At 36.0% G+C, this 27,316-nt stretch overlaps 1 protein-coding gene across 4 annotated transcripts in view; it reads left to right on the forward strand.

Moving 5' to 3' along the window:
• Positions 1 to 27,316, forward strand: part of LOC126364944 (4-trimethylaminobutyraldehyde dehydrogenase A-like) — a 167,764-nt gene that overhangs the window by 76,316 nt on the left and 64,132 nt on the right. For all 4 annotated transcript variants that reach the window (XM_050008101.1, XM_050008098.1, XM_050008100.1 and 1 more), the window contains exon 5: positions 13,577 to 13,676. In XM_050008101.1, the coding sequence (XP_049864058.1) occupies positions 13,577 to 13,676 (100 nt within the window). The remainder of the gene's footprint in view (positions 1 to 13,576; positions 13,677 to 27,316) is intronic.

Below are 27,316 nucleotides of genomic sequence, written 5' to 3' on the forward strand. Positions count from 1 at the left end.
ACACCAAATGAGCAAATTTTCAATTGCAAATAAGTAGACAAGTGGAAAAAACCTTTGCCCAAGATACTGATACCGGAATTATCACTGGATGATAAAATACGACAAGCAATAATCAACCTTGTAACCTGGGCTAAATACAGGAAAGGGATTTATGGCATGAAGCTGACATGTACAACACAGTTTTATATAAGACAAAAGGTGATACTTAGAACACATCCTAAAACCACAAAAATCGAAAAATTGTACCGTAAGTGGCAACCACTATACACCAGACCTTACATGATCATTAAAATCCCCTACCCGGGGGCATACAGATTGGCACACATGAACCTGCATAAAGACAAGGGCCTTTACCCACACAAAGACTTGAGAACGTTTATATACTGAAGAAGGGCTATATATCCTCTAAGTTGTATATATGTATAATAATATTAGATTTAGGATGCTGGAAAATCACATTCCAGAATTTATGTAACAACATTGTTAAGGAAAATTTTTGTTTGTGGTTTTTCTTATATGTCAAATGTGTAAACAATAAGATGAGAAGATGTAACAAGGAAGAATTTTAAATCAAACAATGGAAAATCCTGAAAGGAATGTAACAATATTAGAGAACGAAAGTTGCTACTCACCATATAGTGGAGGTGCTGAGTCACAGATAGGCATTGTGAGAATCTTTTTGTTGTACCTACCTGCGACTCAGCATCTCCACTATGAAGAAAGAATTTTACTTTTATGTGTTTAGAGATGACAATACTCTAAATACAATGTTTTGCCTTCCACATGGCCCAGTCGTTTACAAATAAACGAAGTTGGGAAACACACGGTGGCATGCAATGCAATACACAACTCGCCACGATATAAGTGGTATCAGAGCGACACAACACATGCGCATTGGGGAGCAAGCTAGTCAACAAACTGCAAGTGCATGTATGCCAAACAGACACAGCTGGACGTGTTGGAGCTCCCAAAACAAATAAATCCTAACAGCTACAGTCCGCACTAGCATTTGAGAAGCCTACTGCATACACAGGGACCTAGAAAATTAAGGGAGAGTCTATACTACAACTACGACTATCTACACAATACACGCATACAAAGATAGGCTAAGGGGTTGTATACACGGAAAGGGGCCCTAAACTATGAGATATTTTCTTAAGTTATGCTATTATATACATTATGTCTATATGTCTACAATATTTACAAATCTAAGTATTGAAAGTACAAAGTATAAAAATAAGAAAGGACCACACTGCAAGATAAATATAGTTATAAGTTTACGATATGTACGAATGTGAGAGTATGAAAGTACGTGAAGAAGAAAACAGTTGCAATAGGTCACATGTCATGATCCTGAAGTAAGGTTGAGCACTACCAAATAATCAAGGGGTCAAAACCTGATTACTGTGAGCATTGACTACCCATCAAAGCATCAAACACGTGATTTACACTGAAATTTTTATGTTAATTGTACGTAACATGTCATATTAATAATACAGTTCTGTATACCTCAGCATATGAAATGGTGATCCTTTATACAATGAACATAACAAATAAATATCGAACTCCACTTTTAAACACTGAATAAGCATTTGATACAATTGGCATCGTCAGATTTGAGTTATGTTTATAAACAACAAACTATTTTGTTCTTGGGATCACAGTTAAGTCTAGTGATGAAATGCAGCTTAGCACATAAATGCCTTTCCCTGGGATTTCCTCAACCCTCTAGTGTATAGATCGTTTCTGGAGAATGCTAGAGAGGCAAGGCCATGCATAGTTATCTGAACAGTGCATAGTGTGTATTGTACCGACTATTGTTCAAAAGGATCCATTACTCTATGAATGTTATATGAAGAACGTATAGCGAAATGAGAGTAAAATGTGTACTCATATAATTACAATCGAACAATGTAATGAAATTTGTAAATTAACAAAATGTACTAAAACAAAATGGCAAGCAGACTATAATGTATATAATCGGTGATAATGGCATGTCAGCAAATGAATAGGATAAGTGTACTTTGTAATTGTATTGGTATTTTTTTATATTATGTGTTTAGTATGTGGAAAGGACACTTCAGAAACTGTGTGAAAAACACTCAAAAACAAAGTGCAAAAACATGAAAGACCTGGCTGCAAAATGTTAAGGGTGCATGTGATGTACATGGGTGTCTGGGTGATAAACTAAAGATTGCAATACTTTGTGTAACATGAATTTTCTGTGCTCGACAATGTGGTAAAAGCGGTAAGAAACTTACCTTGTTGATGGATGTCGGATGTACGACTGGTGTCCCTACTGAATAAGTGAGAGCAACGAAGTGAAATAAATTCCTTGGACTGCTGATATGGAAACCAGTTGTTACCACATGTAAGATTTCACAAAGGATCATGCTGCTGAAAACGAGCTTCACGAATTTGTGCACGCTAGTATAAATGCATGACATGCACACTCTGGCCTTGAATTGAACATGTGAGCATGAACTGGGATGATAATGGATGATGAGCTGTGCGTGCATGCTCCACGACTAAACACTGTGCAGGTGCTGACGACAACAATGGGACTATGCAGCTACAGCAAGCACTTTGTTAGGAGGGAAAACGTATGTGTTAAAAGAAGCTGACATGCCCATATAAATGGATAACCATATGGGATAACTCCAATGGCTGAAAATAGAGGCTGTGCCCGTACCGGCCAGGGTTATCAACCCTCAAAAAGAGAAATAAGCTCAGACACTGTGCACCTCCATATGATGGCGGTGCACATTGAAGGGTAGTTGTGATGAATCATATAATTATTATTATTTCTTCTTTGTTCTTTTCTTTTTATACATGTAAGCTGTATGTATATATAAGCCAGTGGTAAAGTAATAAATTGTTTTGTGCCAAAGATAATGTTTTGATTCAAAAAAGAGAAGAGATCTGCTCTTCAATTGATTATTTCTAGTACCTTCACCTGTTTGTCACTATCAGTGTTTAGCAGGTGGACATATGACTAGCTCCATTGTATAATGGGTCACCCTCTTCTAACATTACAAAACTGATACCATGTGTCCTTTTAAATATGGTATAGGTGAACATTCTCAGCTGTTTAACTAAATGAATTTCATGTGGTTTTGTATATGATATTTTATGTTTGAGGCAAAAATGTGTGAAAAGAAATTAATTTGTTACAATCGATATGTACTAATAGTTAAAATTACTCTTCTTTTAGAAATATTTGAAATTACAAAATTTGTGGCATACTTAAAATTCATATTATTAATTGCACAATCTAACACTAATTATTAAATTTGTTTCTGGATTTATTTAAGAACTAATGAAATAATTTGGTAAAGATTCTTGTCATGTCGAGAAAGTTTGTAAACTCTTTTGCTTTGTAAATTCTTTGTAATATAGTTAGTACTGCAGAAGTTGTGAGTAGTGGGCATGCCTCTGATGGAAATGCATGTATTTTGCCAAACTTGTCAACAACAATGTAATTTTGTGTGATAGAAGTGAAAATTGTAAAGTTGGTGTGATTTAGAAGAATGGTATAAATAAAAAAGATATTCACAGCACCGGGCAAACCATCATCAGTTATTTCGTCTTCAGGAATGTGAAATCAAAACTTCAGCTGCAATAATGTACACCTAGACAAGACTTGGAGACAACACCAACAATGAGATAATGAAGATAAGTAAAAAGCTTTTCTTTTGTATATCTTACGCCTCTCGAAGCTCTCCGAATTTGTGCAAAGACAGAGAATTTTAGTAGTGATGTATGGGAGAGTAAGATTACAAGTGTGGACGTCAGTCATGATCGGTTTACTGATAATGAAGTGTTCTATGTTGCAGAAGAAGAAGGAACAGTAATTTATGTCAATAACAGTTACAAAACTCCAGTCAGTTGAAGAAAGAAGACCCGAGACTGCCCAACAAAGTCGAATCAGCAGTGATGAGATAACATCAACAGTGATGGACCGGATCAATTGAAAGAGGTCTTTACAACTACAACAAAAGACATCAAAAAAGATAAGCACAAACCATTTGTGAAATTAATTTTTCTTTGTGGACTCATATGATTGCTAGCAAAACGAATAGAGACAAGGGTAGTGGTGAAAGCTGTGGGATGTAGCCTAGACATGTTTGAACCAAGTGAAAGTGTAGTCAGCAAAGTAACAGTGAAAACCAATATTTTGTAGTTGATTTTAGTAACATTAGTAACATTAGAAGAAATGAAGACGGACAACAGCAGCAAATTTAGTGCAGTTACTGATCAGTTAACTGAAAAAATTACTTCTCTACAAGGACAATTAAATGGACTGAAAACAATGACAGAATGGGCAGGATACAATACAAACTAGACCAACTTAGTAATCAGGTTTTGGAACTAAAAAATGGATTGTCGTAGGGACTAAAAAGTGTGAATGAAGAAGTCGATGTATTAGAAAATTTATTGTTTTGAAAAATGAATTTGTGGCCCAACCTTCACAACAAGCGAAGAATGTTGATGATGTCAGGGTTGAACAGAAAGCCATAATAGAAAGAATGGAACAGAGCTGTAGTAGTTTAGATCAAAAAATATCAAATGTAGAAAGCCGTATGCTAGCTGGTGTAAATATTTTAAATTCAGTAGTTCCGGAAAATGTTATTCACAAAAATCTGTATTCAAATAATGGTATTTCATGGTCAAACACTCCAATCAAAAGTTTTCCATCAGACAGTTTACATCCATTGGAGTTCCTACACCACTGTAGAGATACTTTTGTGTCTCGCATGAGTGACAGCAAAAAGATTAAATTTATTAAAAGCTGTCTAGAAGATGAAGCAGTCGGTGGGAAACATGCCAAAGTTTTGAAAAAAGTTTTTTTAAATAAATTTTGGTCAGAAGCTGAATAACGGAGGAATAAAAGTGAATTTCTGAATTGTCCAAATTATAGGAATAGGGACGGTATGATACACTGTAAGAATTTTGTAAGAATCAACTTAAGAAATTAGCACACCTTGACAGGCCGTTTGACAAAATAACATTAAACAACGCACTAAAAAGGAGATTACCAGGAAGTTTGCAGTGGGATTTAGTACATGGACCTGATGATTGTCTAGAACAATTTTTACGATATGTAGACAGCCTGGATAGGCCAGTAGAAAGAAACATGTACCATAATAACTGAAATGGTAGAGATTACAATGCTAACAACTATGGAAATATAGATAATGGTAACTTCACTGGTGGTCAAAATGGTAAAGAGACAGAAATTTTGAACCTGAGCAGAACAGGCATAATGGGGATAACCACGGGCAATAGAATAGGAGAAACAATCATAGAGGCAACTATTCGGAAAACGGTGGTCCACAGTTTTGGCGGGAGGAAACATAACATATAAAGGACCTCCAATTTACACTTACAATTAGACAATAATAATAGTATTAATAATGTGACACACATATTTGAAGTTGAACAGAAGAAACATCAGATTTCTCATATATGTTTTGATCAAAAGTTTTGGAATACTATGTTTAATTATAATGATGTAGGTATTAATCACAAACCAGAATGTGAGAGTAATGAGAATTTTTATGTAGTATGCACTAATGATTTCTTTTCTTGGTCAGAAAGCAATGTTATTGATGTATGTGAAACAGGTAATAAATGTATTGGATCTGAATATGTGGTATTTTTGATGTAGATGTGAATGAGAGCTGTGAAATGAGTGATGTTGGTAAGTCTTATTGCAAATGAGTGTAGGTGAGGAGTGTAACTGATGGTGATGAGACTTGTGTTGTTAATGATGTTATTGATAAAGTAATTTCGGAAGAATATGATTATGATGATGATGATGATGATGAGTGTCAGATATTTGTGAAGTTTAATAAAATGAAGTTTCAGAGTTATTTGAGAATACATGTAAAGTAAGGGATGTATGTGATGATGTAAGTGAGAGTCACAGAATACCAATCTAGTCAAAGCAGTCTTTTATTCATGTCATGTAGTGTAATGATCCAAATGGTAATGATGAGATATCTGTAATCTTAGAGAATAAAGGTGAAAACTTTTTGAAATTTGCTTGAAATCAAATTGATGATAACGTAAATAAATGTGCATTTTGGAATAAGTTAGCTGTAGTTAGTCAAAATTTATGTCCGTATTGGTGGAGTGAAGTGAAAGAAGATTTAAATAGGGAATGTAATTTTGACAGTAATATATTTTGTGTTCCTTCTGTAATAAGTAATGTTGGTTGTGCTATGGAACGCAATCAGTATGTTTTATCTTTGCCTACAACATGTGTAACCAAAGTAATGCTATGATACCAGTAAAGTTGATAAAACTCTCCAGAAACAGTGTAGGTGTAGCATTTGAAGAAATTGAAAGTGATCTCTTACATGAAGTGTCTAATAGCAGAGATGATGATTCAGATTTTGTATGTCTTTACATTAAGATTAAGATTGATACAGGTAGCCAGTTTGTGACATATCTGAACAATTTAGAGACGAGATCCAGGACCGGTATAGTTAGAATTTTGTGGAAATGTTTATTGCAATTGTAAAGATAACAGGAGCTACTGGCAAGCAAAGCAAGTATTTAGAATGCCAGGTACTGTTAACGTTTTGTGTAGAGGACAATACATATGAACTTGGATGCATAATGATCCCTAGTTTAGAAAAAAATATTCACTTTGTCTGCAGATTTTTAAGACTATGTAATTGTGTTTTGTTTGCAATGACTGTAGTATTGACTTTCCAATCATCATGTAACTTTAAATCAGTATGTATTTTTTATTAATAGTAAATAAATCTTCTAGGTCACTGTGTTTGTAGATTAGTCGTATGAACAATTATCAAATAGTGTGGATGACAATTACTAGTATGGACAGTATCACAGGATGTATGCATGTCTGCTTTCATTCTCTGATTTTCGTTCTCAAGCTACTGGATTGTGTCACCATTCAAGGCTAACTTATGACTGTTAACCTGAATTTTTCCTGACTATTGCAATATTGTATCAGATTGAAATTTGAATTGTGGACAGATTCGTGTTTAGCTCTGTTTTGGGTATTCCTGGTCATCGTGACTGTGTGTGTGTGTGTGTGTGTGTGTGTGTGTGTGTGTGTGTGTGTGTGCGTGTGTGTCAGTCAAAGTGTCAAAGCTAGATGTTTTTTACAATTATTCTTTGCATATGACTGAACTTGCTGAAATGATAATGAGCTTTATTCATCTTGTTGTGTCGAAACTTTTTGCTGGTTTGTACCCAGTGTGGTTTGGTTTCATGGGTCAATCCCCACATCGTAAACTTAGGCCCTAATATTTTTCAATTAGTTTGTTCTTTCATGAGTCAACATATCTTTAAATACTATGGTTTATATGGCTGATTGATTCCTACTCATGATGGAGTATTCTTTGATTCCTACTCATGATGGAGTATTCTTTTTCTGGTCTGTACCCATCGTCGTGAGTTTTTCAAGTCGGCTCACTCACCGTACATTTAGGCTCAGATATTTTTTCTCTTCTCTTTTGAAGATTTTGAAGGTGTGATTGTATAATTTATAATTCTAGTAATTTGCATTGTCTCTGTAATTATTTCTATATTTAGTGGTGTAATATTGTAGTTTTGACCTTTTATTATTTGTTCTGTGACAGTATTTCCACAGATCTAAAAATCTGAATGCCATATCCTGATATAAGGATAGATTATGATTTGTGTAGTACATATTTTTCTCATGTTCTCTGTATGCATCAGATACTTCTATACATCTATCTGCAATCCTGGGCATCATTTTGTAGACCGTTTGGCAAATCTTATAGTCTGCCACATAATATTATAAACATCCTGTTTCTAAATTTTGTGAGGGGATATTAGAATGGGGCACCCTCCTTTAACATCAACTTATTTTTTTTGTGTAATGAACTAACAGATACCATGTACCTGTATACTCTCGAATCTGGTATAGGTGAACATTCTCATTTGTTTAACTAAATGAACTTCATGTGATTTTGTATATGATGTGTTATGTATTGTGCTAAAATGTATAAAAAGAAATTAATTTGTTACAATTGATGTCTACTAATGGTTAAAATTACTCTTCTTTTAGAAATATTTGAAATTATTAAATTCATGGCGTACTTAAAATTCATATTGTTAATTGTACAACCTAACGCTAATTTTTGACAGCCCGGCTAGCTGTGTGGTTTAATGCACTGCTTCCCGAGTGGGAAGGCGTACCGGTCCCTGGCACAAATCCGCCTGTCGAGGTCCAGTGTTCCAGCCAGCCTGTGAATGGTTTTTAAGGCAGTTTTCCACCTACCTTAGTAAATGCGGGTTGGTTCCTCTCATTCCGCCTCAGTTACGCTATGTTAGCAATTGCTGTACAAACACTGTGCCTACGCACGCATACACCATAATTGCTCTACCATGCGAACATTACGGTTATACTCGTCTGAAATGAGGCGTTACCAGGCAGGCAAGGGGGTGGGGGGAGGGGGGGGGGTTCGGTCCACTGAGGACCAAACCACACAATAACCCTGGGTTTAGTGTGTAGAGGTGGTGGGGTGGGTGGACTGTGTGGCCTGTTGTGGGGTTGTGAACCACTGAGAGCTATAGCAGGACAGAGCCTCTCTGTCATTTCTAGGTCTCCAGTTTAACACAAACACACACACACACACACACACACACACACACACACACACACAATGCTAATTATGAAATTTGTTGGTCTATATATTTAAAAAATAATGGTATAATTTGGTAAAAATTCTTCTCCTGTCAAGGAAGTTTGTAAACTATTTTGCTGTGTAAATTCTTTCTAATATCACGTTACCCTCCATTCAGAGGCTGTTGCACGCAGCGACCATTATTTTTATTCGTAAATAATAAATTTCAGCTATCAGTTGTCCTTTGGAATTTTTATTGGCAGATCTAGATTTCAGCTAGAAACTAGCCATTCTCAATGCTATATATGCTTTGTAATATAGTTAGTACTGCAGAAAGTTGTGGGTAGTAGGCATGCCTCTGATGGAAACACATGTATTTTTCCAAACTTGTCAACAGCAATGTAATTTTTGGTGTATAGAAGTGAAAACTGTAAAGTCAGTGTGATTTAGAAGAATAGAATGAAATAAAAAGATATTCGTAGCAAAAGGAAAATCTTCATCAGTTATTTCATCTTCAGGAACCCAAAATGTTAAATCAAAATTTCAGCTGCAAGAATGTACACGTAGACAAGACTTGGAGCCAACAACAACAAAAACGGGATGATGAAGATAAGTAAAAAGTTTTTCTTTTGTATATCTTACGCCTCTCCAAGCTTTCAAAATTTGTGCAAAAGCAGAGAATTTTAATATTGATGTGTGGGAGACTGTACTGGTATTGTTTTAAAATGTATATTCTGACCGTATATTAAAAAGTGTTGTAAAAGTTATTATGAAGGCCAAGTTTATTCACATATTTACTTCAGTAACACCCACCTGTTCATCATTTTGCCTGCGCCGAGAATCCTGCATCAGGAGGTTCAAAGCAGACAAAAGGACTCTACGTTAGCAGTGGAAAAGCGATCCTGTATTGGCACTGTCATAGCCTGCACTATGCACAGTGGAGCTAATGTGAAGCAGTACATAACTCAAAATCTGAATACTGATTTTCAATGTATTAACATTGATGGTCTGTTGATATTAGTGCCAGTTAGAGTTCACCCAGGATATGTGTACAGATTTATAAATTACCTTCCAATTTCTTTCAATTATTCTTTGCAATCTTTTTGATTTATTTATTTATTCGAGCAGCAATTATTAATCAGTTTCCAGTCTTTGCCTGCCCACCTATAAGCCGCTATTTAAAGTGCAGTAGAGTGCCGTTAATCCGAACTAATTGGGACCGGACCTTGTTCGGATTACCGATTTGTTCAAATTAGCCAGAATTATGGTGATGAGTTTCTAGAATGAAGTAGACCAAGCAGATAAGTAGGTACACCATGGTATCAAATGGGAACAAGTGTGGGAACAATGGCTCACTCCCTGCCCTTGTTGTTGTGCTTTGTTGAGACCTTTGTAGTGACTGAGGTCAGAGCAGTGCCACTTTGCTCGCAAAGCACTTGGTTATGTTAGTTACCGATCACTGGCACATGTAACAGTTGTATTGTATTCATTCAGGTGTAGTGGTGTACATAATTTCATCACAAGTAAACGGAAACTTACAACTTTAACTCTCAAAGAAAAACCGAATGATTTGAAGGCAGATAGACAATGATGAGAATGTATCTAAACTGAAAACGGAGCTGGGTGTTGGTAAAGCAACCATTTGTGATTGGAAGAGGAATTGGGTGAAATTTGAGCAGTCCTGTGCAATGTCTTCAGGAAAAACACTCGACATTTGGCAGAATTTGAAAGAGCCTCAGTATGATAAAGTGGATGAAGCTCTCTTCCTTTGGTTTATGCAGGAAAGAGAAAGGAGAACTCCTTTGAGTGGAGCACTGGTTCAAGAGAAGGCTGTTTACCTGAACAAGTTAATGAATGGTGATGAGTCTTTTAGTGCAAGTATGGGTTGACTGGACAGATTCAAAAAAGTCATGGAATCAGTCAGTTGAGAATTGCTGAAGAGAAGCTTTCCTCTGACTGTGATGCTGCGAAGGAATACTTGAGTGGGTTTGAAAAAATAGTAAGAGAGGGAAAGTATTCTCCCCAATAAATTTATAACACTGACGAGACTGCTCTTACCAAAAAAAAGCCTGGCATCAAATGCAGAAGACCATGCTCCTGGTTTTAAAATGTGCAAAGATCATGTGACTTTATTAGCGTGTAGCAATGCTGCTGGTAATCACAAGCTGCCTTTAATGCTGATCGCAAATCTGCTAGGCCAAGAGCTTTTAGAAACTGCAACATGAAGTCCCTGCCCATATATTATCACAACCAGAAAAAAAGCCTGGTTTCATGGCCAGTCTGTTCCCTCGGTTTGACAGTTTTCTAAGGAAAATCATTTGTCCCCCCCCATGCAATCCTTTTGATTGATAATGTGCCATCTCAGCCCAGCACTGAGGAATTAGGTGATGGAGAAATTGTGGCGAAGTTTTTGCCGCCGAATGTTACACCACTTCTATAGCTGGTGGAGCAGGGCATACTGCAAACATTAAAACAGATTTACAGAAACCAATTTTTAAGAATGCTGATCCAAGATGATAGCATTCCCTTAGTGGACAAAATAATCAAGACCAATGTGAAGGATGTTGTTTATTGGGCCGCTGAGGCATGGCAGAATATTTCAGAAAATACTCTGGAATATCGTGGAGAAAACTGTGGACATCTCTTGAATTTCAGGACAACCTAGTGCAAAATGAATATCAGGACAACCTATTTCAAAATGAATTTCAGGACAACCTAGTTCAAAATAAATTTGTCAAATAAGAAACTGTTTTTTTTTTAACCAGAAAAAATTATGGAAATCTAAACTTACCACAAAACACTGTAGTACAGCTGCTTGCAGTAACAAAAAAAAGTATGAGACTTTGTGTTTTCTGAATTTGCTGTAAAGAGTTGAAATTTAGGGGAAAGAATAATGAGAATGTAATTCATTTTGATGCAGAGCCACCTAAAACTCAAGGTTAGTGGAGATGACTTTGGCAGATAGGAAGGGAAAGTAAATGAAACCAGCAGTATACTATTTAAGTTGTGAGAAATTACTGTAATGATTTACAGCAAAAGTGAAGGCACTGACAGTTCTGAGAATTGTTGAGTTTGGTAATATACTCAGGGAAGGTGTGACACAGGCAAAGAGAAGCAAGAGCTGGAAGAAATAACTGGAATAGAAGGAGAAAAGATATGAAGAAGAAAGAGGAAGAAACAAAGAGATAATTAAAAATTCATAAATTATGACCAGGAGCAGTGTCAGAACAAAGTATGTAGATAAAGATACTTATCATCTGCAGAGTTCTAAAGTATTGGTATGGATTGTTTGCCTTAGCAGAGGAGCAGTTTATTTAGTTACCGAGTTGCAGGGCATTTTCTGGAATATGATACTGTGCATTCTGTTTATCTATGTCCATTCTTTCTTTCAGATGGTTTTGTGATTGTTATGTCATTGTAGAAAACTTAATGTATCTGTCTCTTTAGTAGTTGGATGTATCATAGAGCTCACACAAGGTAATTTGCCACCTGCACAGAAATGCATTCTCAATCCAGGCGAATGTACCCATCTGTTCCAAAGGCTGCCTCAGTTTGCTGTCACCTGACTTTGCTCATTATGAACAAAACATTATCTGTCCACTCTGGCACAGTTGGTGGCTGACTCATGACACTCTAGGAATGCAGACATGTGCACATCGCCTGCTCTGAGTCTTTCTCAAATGCTTTTAAGGAAACTATTTGGTAAAAAAGGTTGATTCTCTTGTATGTCATAGTGCCATTCATGAATTTCATGATGAACTGCCTCTCATTTTGTTAACGGTTATAATTATTGTGATATTTCCACATTAAGTAAGTCACTTTAGAGATTTTGAAAAGTTTGCGATGAAAAATAGAGGCTGCTTTGAGTTTGTGTTTGGTGTATGTGAAATCAAATATTGCTGCATACAAAATGTAGGCAGGTTAATGATTTTTTTTCTTTAAACTGGAGATGAGATTTATATTTACCTCCAATCTCAAGAAATTGGATCATATATAGGGCACTCACTTCCACTTGAGTGCACAAATAAAATAAGTGAAATATTCATAACAGCCTACAGATTCATGAACAGTTTGAGATACTGAGAATAAGTTCTTGGCATATGATAGCATCCAAGTGGAGCAGATTTTTTTCAACAATGTAATTATTTTAAGAGCCACCAACAGCTGTTGAAAATGTAATTAGTATGGGCTTGCAACAACATAAGTGAAGAAATTACACGCTTATTTTTATAACATGCATGAGCTTTACAGATACTATTGACGTTAATTGTCCTCAGTTGTTTGTTTGACAATAGACTGTTTCAGGATTCTGTCAATTAGAACTGCATTAGTGATGTGAAACTGTGTAAACCAAACTGTGTTTTGGCAAAATAATCTAATTTTAATATGGAACGAAGGGAAAGAAGAAAGGGTTACAAGTCGCTGAAAATAAATTGCTCCTTCTTTTGCAATTTTAGCATAATCGTGTGACCTATTGTGTTTATTATTAAAAACAGTTGATTTGAATTATTGGTTGTACTGGCATAACCTGCTGATATGACTGTAGACTCACTAGCTGTATTTTTTGAGTTCTGCTTGTGAGTGACATTTAGCTGTTGAACTGCACCTCCCTTGCCATGCAGTGGCCACCCCCATCACTATTGTTGTTCCCTCCTCTACTACACTGTCTGCTCAGATACAGGTCAAGTTATTTTGTATAGATCCTGATCCATTTATCTTCTCAGAGGGTTCACCACCTAAGGAGGTAGACATTCCTTATATATTAGTGCACTTTTTATATGTGTGACCCCATTGTTGGGAGAGATGAGTATTGTTTGTGTAGGGGTGGGGGTGGATTTATTTTTTCATGCCATTATCTGTCTTCTATAAACATAAATATATTTATTTTTTGTTTTTCCCTGTTGTAATTGTGTACAAAAGTAATGAAATAAGTTCTTCCTCCATAGGGCGCAGGTGAAACAGGATCACACATGTGTCACCACCCAGATGTTGCAAAAATATCTTTTACTGGATCAGTAGCCACAGGGGTAAACATCATGACAGCAGGTAATTAGTGGTTTGCATTGCAAGCAAGATGTATTTTATCGCTGTTCTCCGGTGTATTGAATATTTTTGTTACCTGTGTTATATTTATCTGTATTGGAATTTGTACTCTGAAAGTAGGTTAATAGTACTTAGTGTGTGTATGTTGTATGTAGACTAGTGGCATCAAATGTTAGTCCTGGTTGGAATGTCAAGAGTATGATGAAAAGGAGAGATTGCTACTCACTCTAAAGATGACATGTTGAGTTGCAGACAGGCACAATCAAAAGACTGTTACACATTGAGATTTTTCCATAGCATTCTTCAGATAGGAAACCCCGCACACATTCGCATAAGCAGACATGCCTCACACACACATGACCGCAATCTCCGGCCACTCTGGCCAGAAATATTTTTGCCAGAGTGGCTGGAGGTAGGGGTGATGTTTGCAAGAGATGTGCTTGCTTGTGTGAATATGTGTGTGGTTTCTTTTCTGAAGAAGGTTTTGGATGAAATCTCAATGTGTAGCAGCAACTCAGCATACCATTTTATGGCATGTAGCAATTGATCCTTTTCAGAATATTGTTGCCTCAAGTATTCGTTTTGTTCAATTTGATGAATAGTACAACCAAAAACTATATGTCTGTCTGTAAACAATGTGTAGTTTTCAAGTCCCACACTGGACAGTGTATGTATAACTTACAGTTAATTTTGATTCTGCAGTAGAAATTGTTTATCAAAAAATCGTAAATGGATTTAAATGGGACAGTGAAACTATTTCTTCAGGGATCTACCTATTTAAGTTCTTCAGAATTTCAGCAGCACTCTCACAAGCAGATATCAAGTGGCAAATACTAAATAAAGCTCCATATGTGTGATTTCTAGGTATCCAGATGGATAATAAACTGAAGTAGCAGCGGCCTGTGGATAAGTTAACTGAAGTTCTGCCAAATTTGTATTAACCAACTACTCCCACTATGCTGATCTTGAGACACAATTGCTAGCTTTCTTTCACTCTTTAGTGCACTATGGGGTAATTTCCATGGCAATGCAGTTAGGATGAATAAACTGTTTATTCTATTGAAGCAACTAGTAAGATTATTAAGCATGATTGTTTACTGAGCAACTTGCAGAAGCCTCTTTAGGGACTGTGGGATTCTTTATGTACCAGTACATGTACTTCTCAGTAAGCTTTATAACTAATAAAATGAGTCAATTTAGGATGAACCTCTGTAGTAGAACTAAAACTTAATTTGCAAATTGAGTATGCACCCCATTCTAGGATTCAGGATAGAGTTGCCGTTTGGCATCTTCCGTGAAATTGGAAATTTGGAAATGACAAGAGAGTTTAAAACTAAGTAAGAGATTACTTTATTGCAAGTTCCTGTCTTAACACTTGAACTCAGGAGTGTAAATTTTGCTTAACATTAATCATCTTGAACAGATTTTTAACTTCTCCGGAACATAGACAGCTAATAGTTTGCATATTGTAGATAGAGCTAACCCAAACAAATACCATTCATTGTGTGTTTCATGTGATGTCTATCATCAATGGAGAAAAAAAAATTATTTGTTTTTCACAAGAAATGAAATGTTTGTATGTTCATTCAAAAGAATGGCCCCAAATGTCTAGTGTGATATTCATTTTAATAAAATGTGATTATAGAGACAGGAAAACACTAGTTCAGCAGTACTCAATAGTGCTGTTGCATGGTGCTACCAGGGAGATTACAGGGAAGGGACTCTGGAGCTGTTCACGTCTGTGACATACCATAAATCACATGTGTCCTCTGGGTGGTGCTAAAGAACAGCAGCCACTTAAAGCAAATGCCTAAAGTCAAGGAGCAGAAGCAACCAGGTAATCTCTTAGATCTCCTAGCTAAAATGAATTTGTTACAAGACATGGACTCAGATGGTTCTCCTCAGGACCCTCCACCTATAAACTTTGGACCTGTCCTCAAGATATATCAAATCAACATTGAAGGCATAAGTAAATCAAGATGCAAAATCTTACATCTTTATGAAAATATAACATTGATGTTGTTGTTCAGGAAACACATATTGAAAATGTAGAGCAAATGAATCGGAGAAGAAAAAATCCTGGCTTTGAATACTAGGAGCAACATAATACTGTGCTTATAGAGCGGCAACATACGTATGATCGTAGATCAAGAATACCCATCTGTGGAAGTACAAGGAAAGTGATGGAAATGGAGAAGCCGTTGTAAATTGGGCAGAAGACCATAGCTTACATTTGGTGTCTAACGCAAAAGATAAAGTAACATTCTTATCAGCAGCTTGGAGTCAGGAGTATAATCCTGCTCTATGTTTTGTAACAACTAACAAAAATAAATTACCTCTCCATAGTTCGCAGTTCGTATTACAAGACTTCCGACACGGTCATTACCATCCAATCTTAATTGAAATATGGACAGATATCCTACTCATTTCATCCTTTCCATGACTGAGATGGAACTTGAGAAAAGTAAAGTGGGATGTATTTGTGGACAAATGTCTTCATTGGATTCCCCCAAAAGCAAAAAACTATGAGAGACTTATTGGAGCTATGAAGTGAATCATCGACGTGTTGTGTTCAAACAGTATCTGTCAGTGTATTACTTTCTTGCTAATGGGTAATATTTTTCTTCTCAAGAGATCATTAGTTCAGTCAAAAAATTACTTTTCCACCACATAAGAACATATGGTCTTTTCTAGATAGATACCCAAAAACATTTTTTAATTCCTGCAAAATTCTGGGGAAAGGACAATAGAAAGTAGTACCTGATCATGCTCTCACTGCTGTAGTCTTTGGTGCTACAAAGGGGATGGGTTTCAGACTAATCATTCTGCAGGATATGATGTAGACCATTTGTTTATGCCTTTATGTTTTGTATTTTCATATACTGTTCACTTTTAACTAATTACACCTTTATCTTCTAAGCAATTTAAACGATACCTTTTTTAAATGTTAATTGTATTGTATTCCCACATATATGTAAAGAAGACTTAGGTTTTGATCTTCCATGAAACATTAAAAATAATGTATCCAGGCTGTTTGAAACAAGTATCTTGTACTGCCATAGATTATCCACCGGAAGGTTGCTTATAACACTGTTGTGCTTTACAAGGTGCGCTGGTGTTGGAAAGGGTATGCCTTTGACAACATTTGTAGGGCAACCTTCAGTTTAATTTGAGTTTATTATGTAACAATTTCACTTTCTTCATCCACTAAAAATATTACCAGTAAAAGCCTGTAGACCAATTCAGGATTTAACTTGAAACCTTTGAAAGTACAGTCTTGCACTTCCCATTGGAATTATAACTGAGCATACAAGTTGTGCCATCAAGAAACCAAATGTTTGAAATAGCACACCAGGAACCTCAGCAAGGATGCTGCAGATGGGTACATTTATTGGCAGGTTTTAACTACAGAATTCTGTTTGTTGCATTTTGCTCCAAACTTTATTAGTCAAGCTCTGTCACCTCTGAAGTAGATAAATGTGCAAACGTGTAATGTAATGAGGATATGCATTGTTATTCAGTTAAACAGGCAATCCATAAGATATCAAATACCTATCCAGAAAATTGATTATTATTTGATATAAAAAATCTTCCGATTTGTTATGTATATGTTCCGATTATGAAGGGGGGGGGGGGGGAGGCAAAAATAACCAAAATTCCAGTATGGCAGGCATGTTGACCCACAGGATCATTCTTCAGCCAGTGGAGTGAAGTTGCCTTGTGTACACTTTCAAGTTATGTCATCAAGTTTGCATCTCTTAACGGAATCTGCAGTTAAGACTGTAGCCATTTTGAAAGAGATGTTTTAAGTGATGCAATGCTGTGAGCAGATTTCAGATAGGCTAGAAATGTAAACTGAGACAAGCCTCAAGCTAATTCACTTTAACTATCAAAAAGTAAAATTAGAAACACTTTCTGTGAAGATTGTGGTTGAGCAGTTGATTATTTATCTGAGTTGAATTCCATGTCACAAAGCACATTCCTGCTCATTTTATCAGAACACTAAACAAAAATGAATTGCCACTAAATTTCTGTGATTTTTACTCACAAGAGACTAACAGAAAAAATTACATTGTCATTTATCATATAATGAAGAATGGATAAGAAAAATTATACTGTGTCAACTAATGAGATTCGGTGCTGCAGTTAAAGGATTCAAAAAGCAGCAAAGCCAGTGTATGACACCACTGTTAAAAGATGCCAAAAAGGCAAGCTAATTGCGACAACACATGAGTATGATCCTCATTTGTTTCTTTAGTGTGATAGGCATTGTGCACAATAATTTGTTCCAACAGGACAAACTGTTAATCACGACTTTCACCTGGGTGTTTTGAAGAACCTTTATGAAAATGTGCAATGTAAATGTCCAGGTGAAGGAGGAGGAGTTACCTAATGCAGGCAAAGTTAAGGAAAAGTCATAGCAGACCATCAACAGCATCCCATTAATTGAATTCCAAATCCATTTCTAACCATGGGAAGGTTGTTGGGACAAGTACATTGCAGCCATTGGATGTAACTTGGAGGGAAATTAAATAAACTTAATAAAACCATTTTATTCTATGGCCATATCTATTACTTTTAAGCCTCCATTCATAGTAATTATGATGCTCCTTACATAAAAGAGAACATCAAGAATTTCCAGTTCTGTAAAGGACATACTGCTACTAAATTTTGGCTAGAATTTATTATACTGGTATGGCCTTAATAATGAAGTGATGTAGCTTAAGTAACAACATGATACATACAATAAAGTCACCACATGATTCAGTAACATTGTTTTACACAACATTTAATTTTTTGTTTCCATTTATATTCAAATAGATAGTAAAGTACAATAATTTGTTTATATTAAAATGTGAAAATATGTAATAAAAATTGTTTTGTATAAAATAGTGTAATACTAAAAGTTTGTCAAACTTAACAAGTTTGGAAGGTAGGAGATGAGGTACTGACGAAGTAAAGCTGTGAGGATGGGTTATGAGTCAGGCTGGGGTAGCTCATTCAATAGAGCACTTGCCTGTGAAAGGCAAAGGTCCTGAGTTCATGTCTTGACCTCGCACACAGTTTTAATCTGCCAGGAAGTTTTATATCAGCACGCAGTATGCTGCAGAGTGAATGTTTCATTTTGGAAACATTGCCCAGGCTGTGGCTAAGACACATCTTTATGATGTCCTTTCTTCTAGGATTGATAGACCTGCATGTGTCACAAGAGAGCTTTTGTGAAGTTGGGAATGTAGGACATGAGGTTCTCATGGAAGTAAAAAAATGAAATGAGCATAAATCTTTGAGGATGGGTTGTGAGTCACACTTGCGTAGCTCAGTTGGCAGAACACTTGCCTGTGAAAGGCAAACGTTCCGCGCTACTGTCTCGGTCCAGCACATAGTTTTGATGTACCAGGAGTCCCATATTAGTGCGCACTCCATTGCAGAGTGAAAATTTTTTCTCTTTGTTATACATATTTTATAATTTTGAAAAAATCAGTAGTAGTAGTAGTTATGATAGTAGTTATTCTATTACTATCATTATTATTATTATTATTATTATTATTATTGTTATTTATTTCCTTCCTCAGACGTTATGTCTGGTGAAAAATGGAAAGTGACGCGGACCTTGATCAAGCGTGACTTCCTTTTAACTGTACGGTATATGTTACATCGCATTTAGGAACTTTCGGGTAATTGAACATGTATCAATAATTACAGATTTCTGTAGTTGTATATATACGTTTGGATGTAACTGTATTGCGTTGATGTACTGGTGGATACTGTGTGGTATGACTCCTGTAGTTGATAGTATAATTGGTATAATGTCAACTTTATCCTGATGCCACATGTCCTTGACTTCCTCAGCCAGTTGGATGTATTTTTCAATTTTTTCTCCTGTTTTCTTCTGTATATTTGTTGTATTGGGTATGGATATTTCAATTAGTTGTGTTAATTTCTTCTTTTTATTGGTGAGTATGATGTCAGGTTTGTTATGTGGTGTTGTTTTATCTGTTATAATGGTTCTGTTCCAGTATAATTTGTATTCATCATTCTCCAGTACATTTTGTGGTGCATACTTTTATGTGGAATCGTGTTGTTTTATTAGTTTATGTTGTGTGGCTAGCTGTTGATGTATTATTTTTGCTACATTGTCATGTGTGCTGGGGTATTCTGTATTTGCTAGTATTGTACATCTGCTTTTGATGTGGTCTACTGTTTCTATTTGTTGTTTGCAAAGTCTACATTTATCTGTTGTGGTATTGGGATCTTCAATAATATGCTTGCTGTAATATCTGGTGTTTATTGTTTGATCCTGTATTGCAATCATGAATCCTTCCGTCTCACTGTATATATTGCCATTTCTTAGCCATGTGTTGGATGCGTCTTGATAGATGTGTGGCTGTGTTAGATGATATGGGTGCTTGCCATGTAGGGTTTTCTTTTTCCAATTTACTTTCTTCGTATCTGTTGATGTTATGTGAGCTAAAGGGTTGTAGAAGTGGTTATGAAATTGCAATGGTGTAGTCGATGTATTTATATGAGTGATTGCTTTGTGTATTTTGCTAGTTTCTGCTCGTTCTAGAAAGAATTTTCTTAAATTTTCTACCTGTCCATAATGTAGGTTTTTATGTCGATAAATCCCCTTCTTCCTTCCTTTCTGCTTAATGTGAATCTTTCTGTTACTGAATGTATGTGATGTACTCTATATTTGTGGCATTGTGATCGTGTAAGTGTATTGTGTGCTTCTAGGTCTGTGTTACTCCATTTCACTACTCCAAATGAGTATGTCAATATTGGTATAGCATAAGTATTTATAGCTTTTGTCTTGTTTCTTGCTGTCACTTCAGTTTTCAGTATTTTTATTAGTCTTTGCCTATATTTTTCTTTTATTTCTTCTTTAATATTTGTATTTTCTATTCCTATTTTTTGTCTGTATCCTAGATATTTATAGGCATCTGTTTTTTCCATCGCTTCTATGCAGTCGCTGTGGTTATCCAATATGTAATCTTCTTGTTTAGTGTGTTTTCCCTTGACTATGCTATTTTTCTTACATTTGTCCGTTCCAAAAGCCATATTTATATCATTGCTGAATACTTCTGTTATCTTTAGTAATTGGTTGAGTTGTTGATTTGTTGCTGCCAGTAGTTTTAGATCATCCATGTATAGCAAATGTGTGATTTTTTGTGGGTTTGTTACGGTAATATTATATCCATAATTTGTATTATTTAGTATGTTGGATAGTGGGTTCAGAGCAAGACAGATCCAGAAAGGACTTAATGAGTCTCCTTGGTATATTCCACACTTAATCTGTATTGGCTGTGATGTGATATTATTTGAATTTGTTTGGGTATTAAGTGTGGTTTTCCAATTTTTCATTAGTATGTTTAGGAACTGTATTAATTTAGGATCTACTTTGTATATTTCCAATATCTGAAGTAACCATGAGTGGGGTACACTATCAAAAGCTTTTCGGTAATCAATGTATGCGTAGTGTAGCGACCTTAGTTTAGTTTTAGCTTGATATGTCACCTCTGCATCTATTATCAGTTGCTCTTTACACCCTCGTGCTCCTTTGCAGCAGCCTTTTTGTTCTTCATTTATAATTTTGTTCTGTGTTGTATGTGTCATTAATTTCTGTGTAATGACTGAAGTTAATATTTTTTATATTGTTGGTAGGCATGTTATGGGGCTATATTTTGCTGGGTTTGCTGTGTCTACTTGATTTTTAGGTTTCAGATAAGTTATTCCTTGTGTAAGTGTATCAGGCACTGTATATGCGTCTGCAATGCTAATTGTTAAATAATTTAGTTAGATGTGAATGTGTTGAGGTGAAATTCTTTAGCCAGAAATTTACTATTTTATCATTACCAGGGGCTTTCCAATTGTGCGTAGAATTAATTGCTCAGGTGACTTCATGTTGCAAAATTATCACTTGAGGCATTTGTGGTATCATCTTGTGAGTGTCTGTTTCTGCTTGTATCCACCATGCATGTCTGTTATGTTGTACCGGGTTTGACCATATGTTGCTCCAGAAGTTTTCCATGTCTGTTATGTTTGGTGGATTGTCTATTTTAATGTGTGTGTTATCTATTGTCTGGTAAAATTTCTTTTGGTTTGTGTTGAATGTTTGGTTTTGTTTCCTTCTATTTTCACTTTAACTTGTATCTTCTAAGTTGTTTGGCCAGTGCTTGTAATTTCCGCTTCTTTTCATCTAATTGCTCTATCGCTTCTTGTTGTGAGAATTTACCTAACCTTTTTCGTTTTTTGTCTGATATTTCATTTCTTATAAATTGTGTTAGCTGTCCAATGTCTTTTCTCAGTTTTTCTATTCTGATCTGTAGCCTGTGTTGCCATGCTGGTTTTGTGGGTTTCTTCTGTGTGTTGATTGGTTCTGATCTCTGCCTAGTGTATATATTTAGTGTAGTGAGTGCTCCTACATAAACCAGTTGTTGTAACTCTTCCATAGTTGTATTTTCATTTATTTTGTTGTGTATGATTGTGTTGATAGTTGTTACGACTTGTAGGTTATTTGGTGGTCTATGCAAGAATGGTCTAATGTCTGTATTTGTGTCTCTGTATTCTATATATGTCAACTGAAATTTTTCGTCTATATCTAACATGTGTGTCACTTCAAGTTCTATTTGTGCTTGTTCTGGTGGCTGTCTTAAGATTTCATTTTCCTCTGATTGTTTAATTGATGCATGTTGTTCTTTGTTTGTTTTCTCTGGGATGTTTGAGTCCACTACTGTATTTTCTTCTTCTTCTGATTGCTCATTATTTTGTTCCAGTATTTGTTGTACTTCTCGTTTGATGTTCTCTAATCCTGACTGGGGAATCCTGTTATTTTTTTATTATTACACGGATCTGATCAGCTAGCCGTTGTTCTGTTAAAAATTTTAGTTCTGAATATCTGGTAATAAATTTTGTGTATATTTGTGATCTGTATCCAGTTGTGTTGGCTCCTAAGTTTGTTGTTTTAGTAGTAACAGAACATGAGGTGTCGGTTAACTTCATCTGCCCATCTCATCCTCTGTCTTTGTTTTCCTTCTAGAGTGGTTGCAGGAAGCATATACTGCAAACCACCTCTATTTGGATTCAAATCATTTTCTGTGTGGCTAGCAGTGTCGTTACCATTGTGGACGGGCATAGGGTTCAAGCGTCATCCCCAACCATGACTGCGCTTGTCTGAGGCTTCATTAATTCTGTCCTGAACCAACTAATCACACTAAAAGGGGGATTAGCCATATTAGTGGTTTGTTCTTTTCATCGCTTTTTACGACTGGCAGAACAAACCGAAGGCCTATTCTTTTCCCGGGCCTCCACGGGGGATGATTATTATTATTTCTTTTCTTTCTCAGACGTTATGTCTGGTTAAAAATGGAAAGTGACGCGGACTTTGATCAAGTGTGACTTCCTTTTAACTGTACAGTATATGTTACATTGCATTTAGGAACTCTAGGGTAATTGAACAAGTATCAATAATTACAGATTTCTGTAGTTGTGTATATAAGTTTGGATGTAGCTGTATTGTGTTGATGTACTGGTGGATATTGTGGGGTAGACTCCTGTAATTAATAGTATAATCGGTAAAATATCAACTTTATCCTGATGCCACATGTCCTTGACTTCCTCAGCCAGTTGGATGTATTTTTCAATTTTTTCTCCTGTTTTCTTCTGTATTTTTGTTGTATTGGGTATGGATATTTAAATTAGTTGTGTTAATTTCTTCTTTTTATTGGTGAGTATGATGTCAGGTTTGTTATGTGGTGTTGTTTTATCTGTTATAATGGTTCTGTTCCAGTATAATTTGTATTCATCATTCTCCAGTACATTTTGTGGTGCATACTTGTATATGGGAACGTGTTGTTTTATTAGTTTATGTTGTATGGCAAGTTGTTGATGTATTATTTTTGCTACATTGTCATGTCTTCTGGGGTATTCTGTATTTGTTAGTATTGTACATTCGCTTGTGATGTGATCTACTGTTTCTATTTGTTGTTTGCAAAGTCTGCATTTATCTGTTGTGGTATTGGGATCTTTAATAATATGCTTGCTGTAATATCTGGTGTTTATTGTTTGATCCTGTATTGCAATCATGAATCCTTCCATCTCACTGTATTATTATTATTATTATTATTATTATTATTATTATTATTATTATTATTCTTTATGACCACTGATAACATTCATAATGCTAATTAATAAAATCATAAATTAACATAAAATTTACGTAATTCCAACACTGTGTTGGTATCAGTATCAGCAACTCAGTATACGAGGAAACTTCCTGGCAGATTAAAACTGTGTGCCCGACCGAGACTTGAACTCGGGACCTTTGCCTTTCGCGGGCAAGTGCTCTACCATCTGAGCTACCGAAGCACGACTCACGCCCGGTACTCACAGCTTTACTTCTGCCAGTATCTCGTCTCCTACCTTCCAAACTTTACAGAAGCTCTTCTGCGAACCTTGCAGAACTAGCACTCCTGAAAGAAAGGATATAGCGGAGACATGGCTTAGCCACAGCCTGGGGGATGTTTCCAGAATGAGATTTTCACTCTGCAGCGGAGTGTGCGCTGATATGAAACTTCCTGGCAGATTAAAACTGTGTGCCCGACCGAGACTCGAACTAGGGACCTTTGCCTTTCGCGGGCAAGTGCTCTACCATCTGAGCTACCGAAGCACGACTCACGCCCAGTACTCACAGCTTTACTTCTGCCAGTATCTCGTCTCCTACCTTCCAAACTTTACAGAAGCTCTTCTGCGAACCTTGCAGAACTAGCACTCCTGAAAGAAAGGATATAGCTTCTGTAAAGTTTGGAAGGTAGGAAACGAGATACTGGCAGAAGTAAAGCTGTGAGTACCGGGCGTGAGTCATGCTTTGGTAGCTCAGATGGTAGAGCACTTGCCCGCGAAAGGCAAAGGTCCCAAGTTCGAGTCTCGGTCGGGCACACAGTTTTAATCTGCCAGGAAGTTTCATATCGGCGCACACTCCGCTGCAGAGTGAAAATCTCATTCTGGCAGTATACGAGGGTCATTCAATAAGTAATGTCCCACTTTTTTTTCTTCTCAGAACATATATGTTGTTAAGAATCAGAATTTTGTGACAATATTCATCAACAGGTCTTGTCTGTGTCCTATTTTTCTATGCAGTCTCCATCACGTTCTATGGCCATACGCCAACGTTGTGGAAGAGCATGTATTCCCAGCTGGTAAAAGCTCTTGTCTTGTAGACATAGCCATGTTTTCACTGCATGACTGGCACTCTCATCATGTTCAAAGTGTGTTCCCTGTAGAGAATCTTTAAGTGACACAAAGAGATGGAAGTCTGAGGGTGCATAATTCAGCATGTTTGGAGCAGTGGCTGTGACAGGACGTCCCAAGCCTGGCTGATCATGGAGCTCAGTTTCTGCATTTCCTGAGGCTGTAATTTTCTTTACCCAATCCCCCACTGCACTCCTATCAACTGCATCATCACCATACGCTCCACTGCACACAAATTTTTATGGGTGTCCAAGACGGTTTCTTTTTCTGCGGACGAGAATTCCATAACAGCATGCTACTTGTAATGTAAGTCATATGTGGATGCCATTTTGACACTGTACTACAGCTCTGCCATGTGCCAGAAAAATTCGAAAATTCGCCGGTGCCCAGAACAAATATCAAATGTGAATCGCTGACAAGGACGTTTGTCTCTGTTTATTAATGGCTGTTTTTTTATTTTTATTTAAATGTGAGGTATTACTTATTGAATGACCCTCGTATTTGTAATTTATTAATTAAAATTTCTATTAGTTGCAAATAATATTTTTATTAGTGACTAGTTTAGAACTTTTCATTCATTCTTGAACCATTATCTGCATTAGAAGCTATAATGTTATCAATAAAACATGAAATACAAACATTTTATGTGCAAAGTAATAAATATTTTATGAAATACCTGCATTTGTAATATTTCACTGTACATAATACATTTATTCTTACATAAAATTGATATAACAAATGTTACTCGACTGTATTATGGTAAATTATCTGCGTTAGAAGCTATAATGTTATCAATAAAACATGAAATACAAACATTTTATATGCAAAGTAATAAATATTTTATGAAATACCTGCATTTGTAATATTTCACTGTACATAATACGTTTATTCTTACATCAAATCGATATAACAAATATTACTCGACTGTATTATGGTAAATTACACTCAAAATTGTCTTTGGTTACATAGAACATTTTCCAGCAACATCTTTATATAGCAAAATGCATTACTGATCTCTTTGCCTCTTGGATGAATTTTCAGTAGTTGTGAGATGAGTATTGTGATAACCGTTGTTGAGAAAAGTATAGTGTGAAGGCAGACATTTTTATGGAAAAGTTTGTGTAATTGATAATTTTGTGTGTTATGATGCATTTTTCAAAACAGTGTGTTAAACGATGGAAAGGATCATGAGAAAGTTTCATGACAAATAAATTTAAAGTTGATATTCTTCTAATTCTGGCCTTATCCTACCTACTATTCAATTTGTACTCAACTCAGAATGTGAGTTAAGCAAAACATAGCTGACAAGATGCCGTGTGTTGACTGGGCCATATAAGTGAGCAGATGCTGGTCAGTGTAAGGAGGTGGGGGAGCTGACAAGCTAGCTGCTGCAGCCTAGCAACATGGAAAACCTGAAATTGGTAGGGAGGAGGTGCTGATGCAAACTTAAAGGCAATGTAGCCATTTGGCAAGGAACTGAGCATCTTACAACTTATAATATTCACTAAAATACTAAAACTACTTCTAGACATCGTAGGAAAAATCTAAATCCTGCACTGAACTCATATTAATGAGATGAGCACGATAAAATAGTTATTAAGTGCATAAAGTCATTATTACAAAAGTTAACATTTATGTTAAAATTGTGTATGAACTCAATAATGAATGATACAAAAGCCCAACACAGCCTTACAACACACAGTTGGATAGGGCTTGATGTTAACTAGAGGATGATATTGTTTAAATTTTTGTTGAACAAATACACAGATTGTTGCAAGTAATGTATTGAATGATTCATTAAACAACGCCTAAAGAAAGATTTCTCCACATACACACAGCGGTCCGCAGAAGTAATTCATCCCATTGTTCCAGTATCCTGATGTTATTTAGTAGCAATTTGGGTAACATTATGTTTGAGCAACATAGGACTGCAGCATCCAGCTGAATAAAGTCATTCATTTGGCCAGGTTGCTGCATTTCTGTGTGCATTGTACAATATTAATAAAATTGTATAATGGAAATGCTGGATTACAAGTATCTGAAAGTGTATGTCATATATGTTTGAAATACATAAATGTTGTAATATGTGTTATGGATTGTGGTCAAGTTGAAGGTTGTTGCATAAAGTCACTTATCACATGACCAAGTTTTTAAATAGACAGGCAGAATGGAATTTGTGATCTTTGGTCTTCATCTGTTGGTTGGTGTGGTTGGTTTTGGTGAAATTTGTACAGGACTTGGAAATATTTTGGCATGTTCCAGTTCGGAACTCAGAAATGTGAGGGGTGTTTTAAGTAATGCAACACTTGTTTTTCTGAAAGCAAGTTGGTTTTATTCAGCTTTCCAATACACCATATTATACCCCACTATTTTAGCTTCGAAACTTGTTCTTTATT

Source organism: Schistocerca gregaria, chromosome 1, assembly GCF_023897955.1.
Source record: "Schistocerca gregaria isolate iqSchGreg1 chromosome 1, iqSchGreg1.2, whole genome shotgun sequence".
NCBI lineage: Eukaryota > Metazoa > Arthropoda > Insecta > Orthoptera > Acrididae > Schistocerca > Schistocerca gregaria.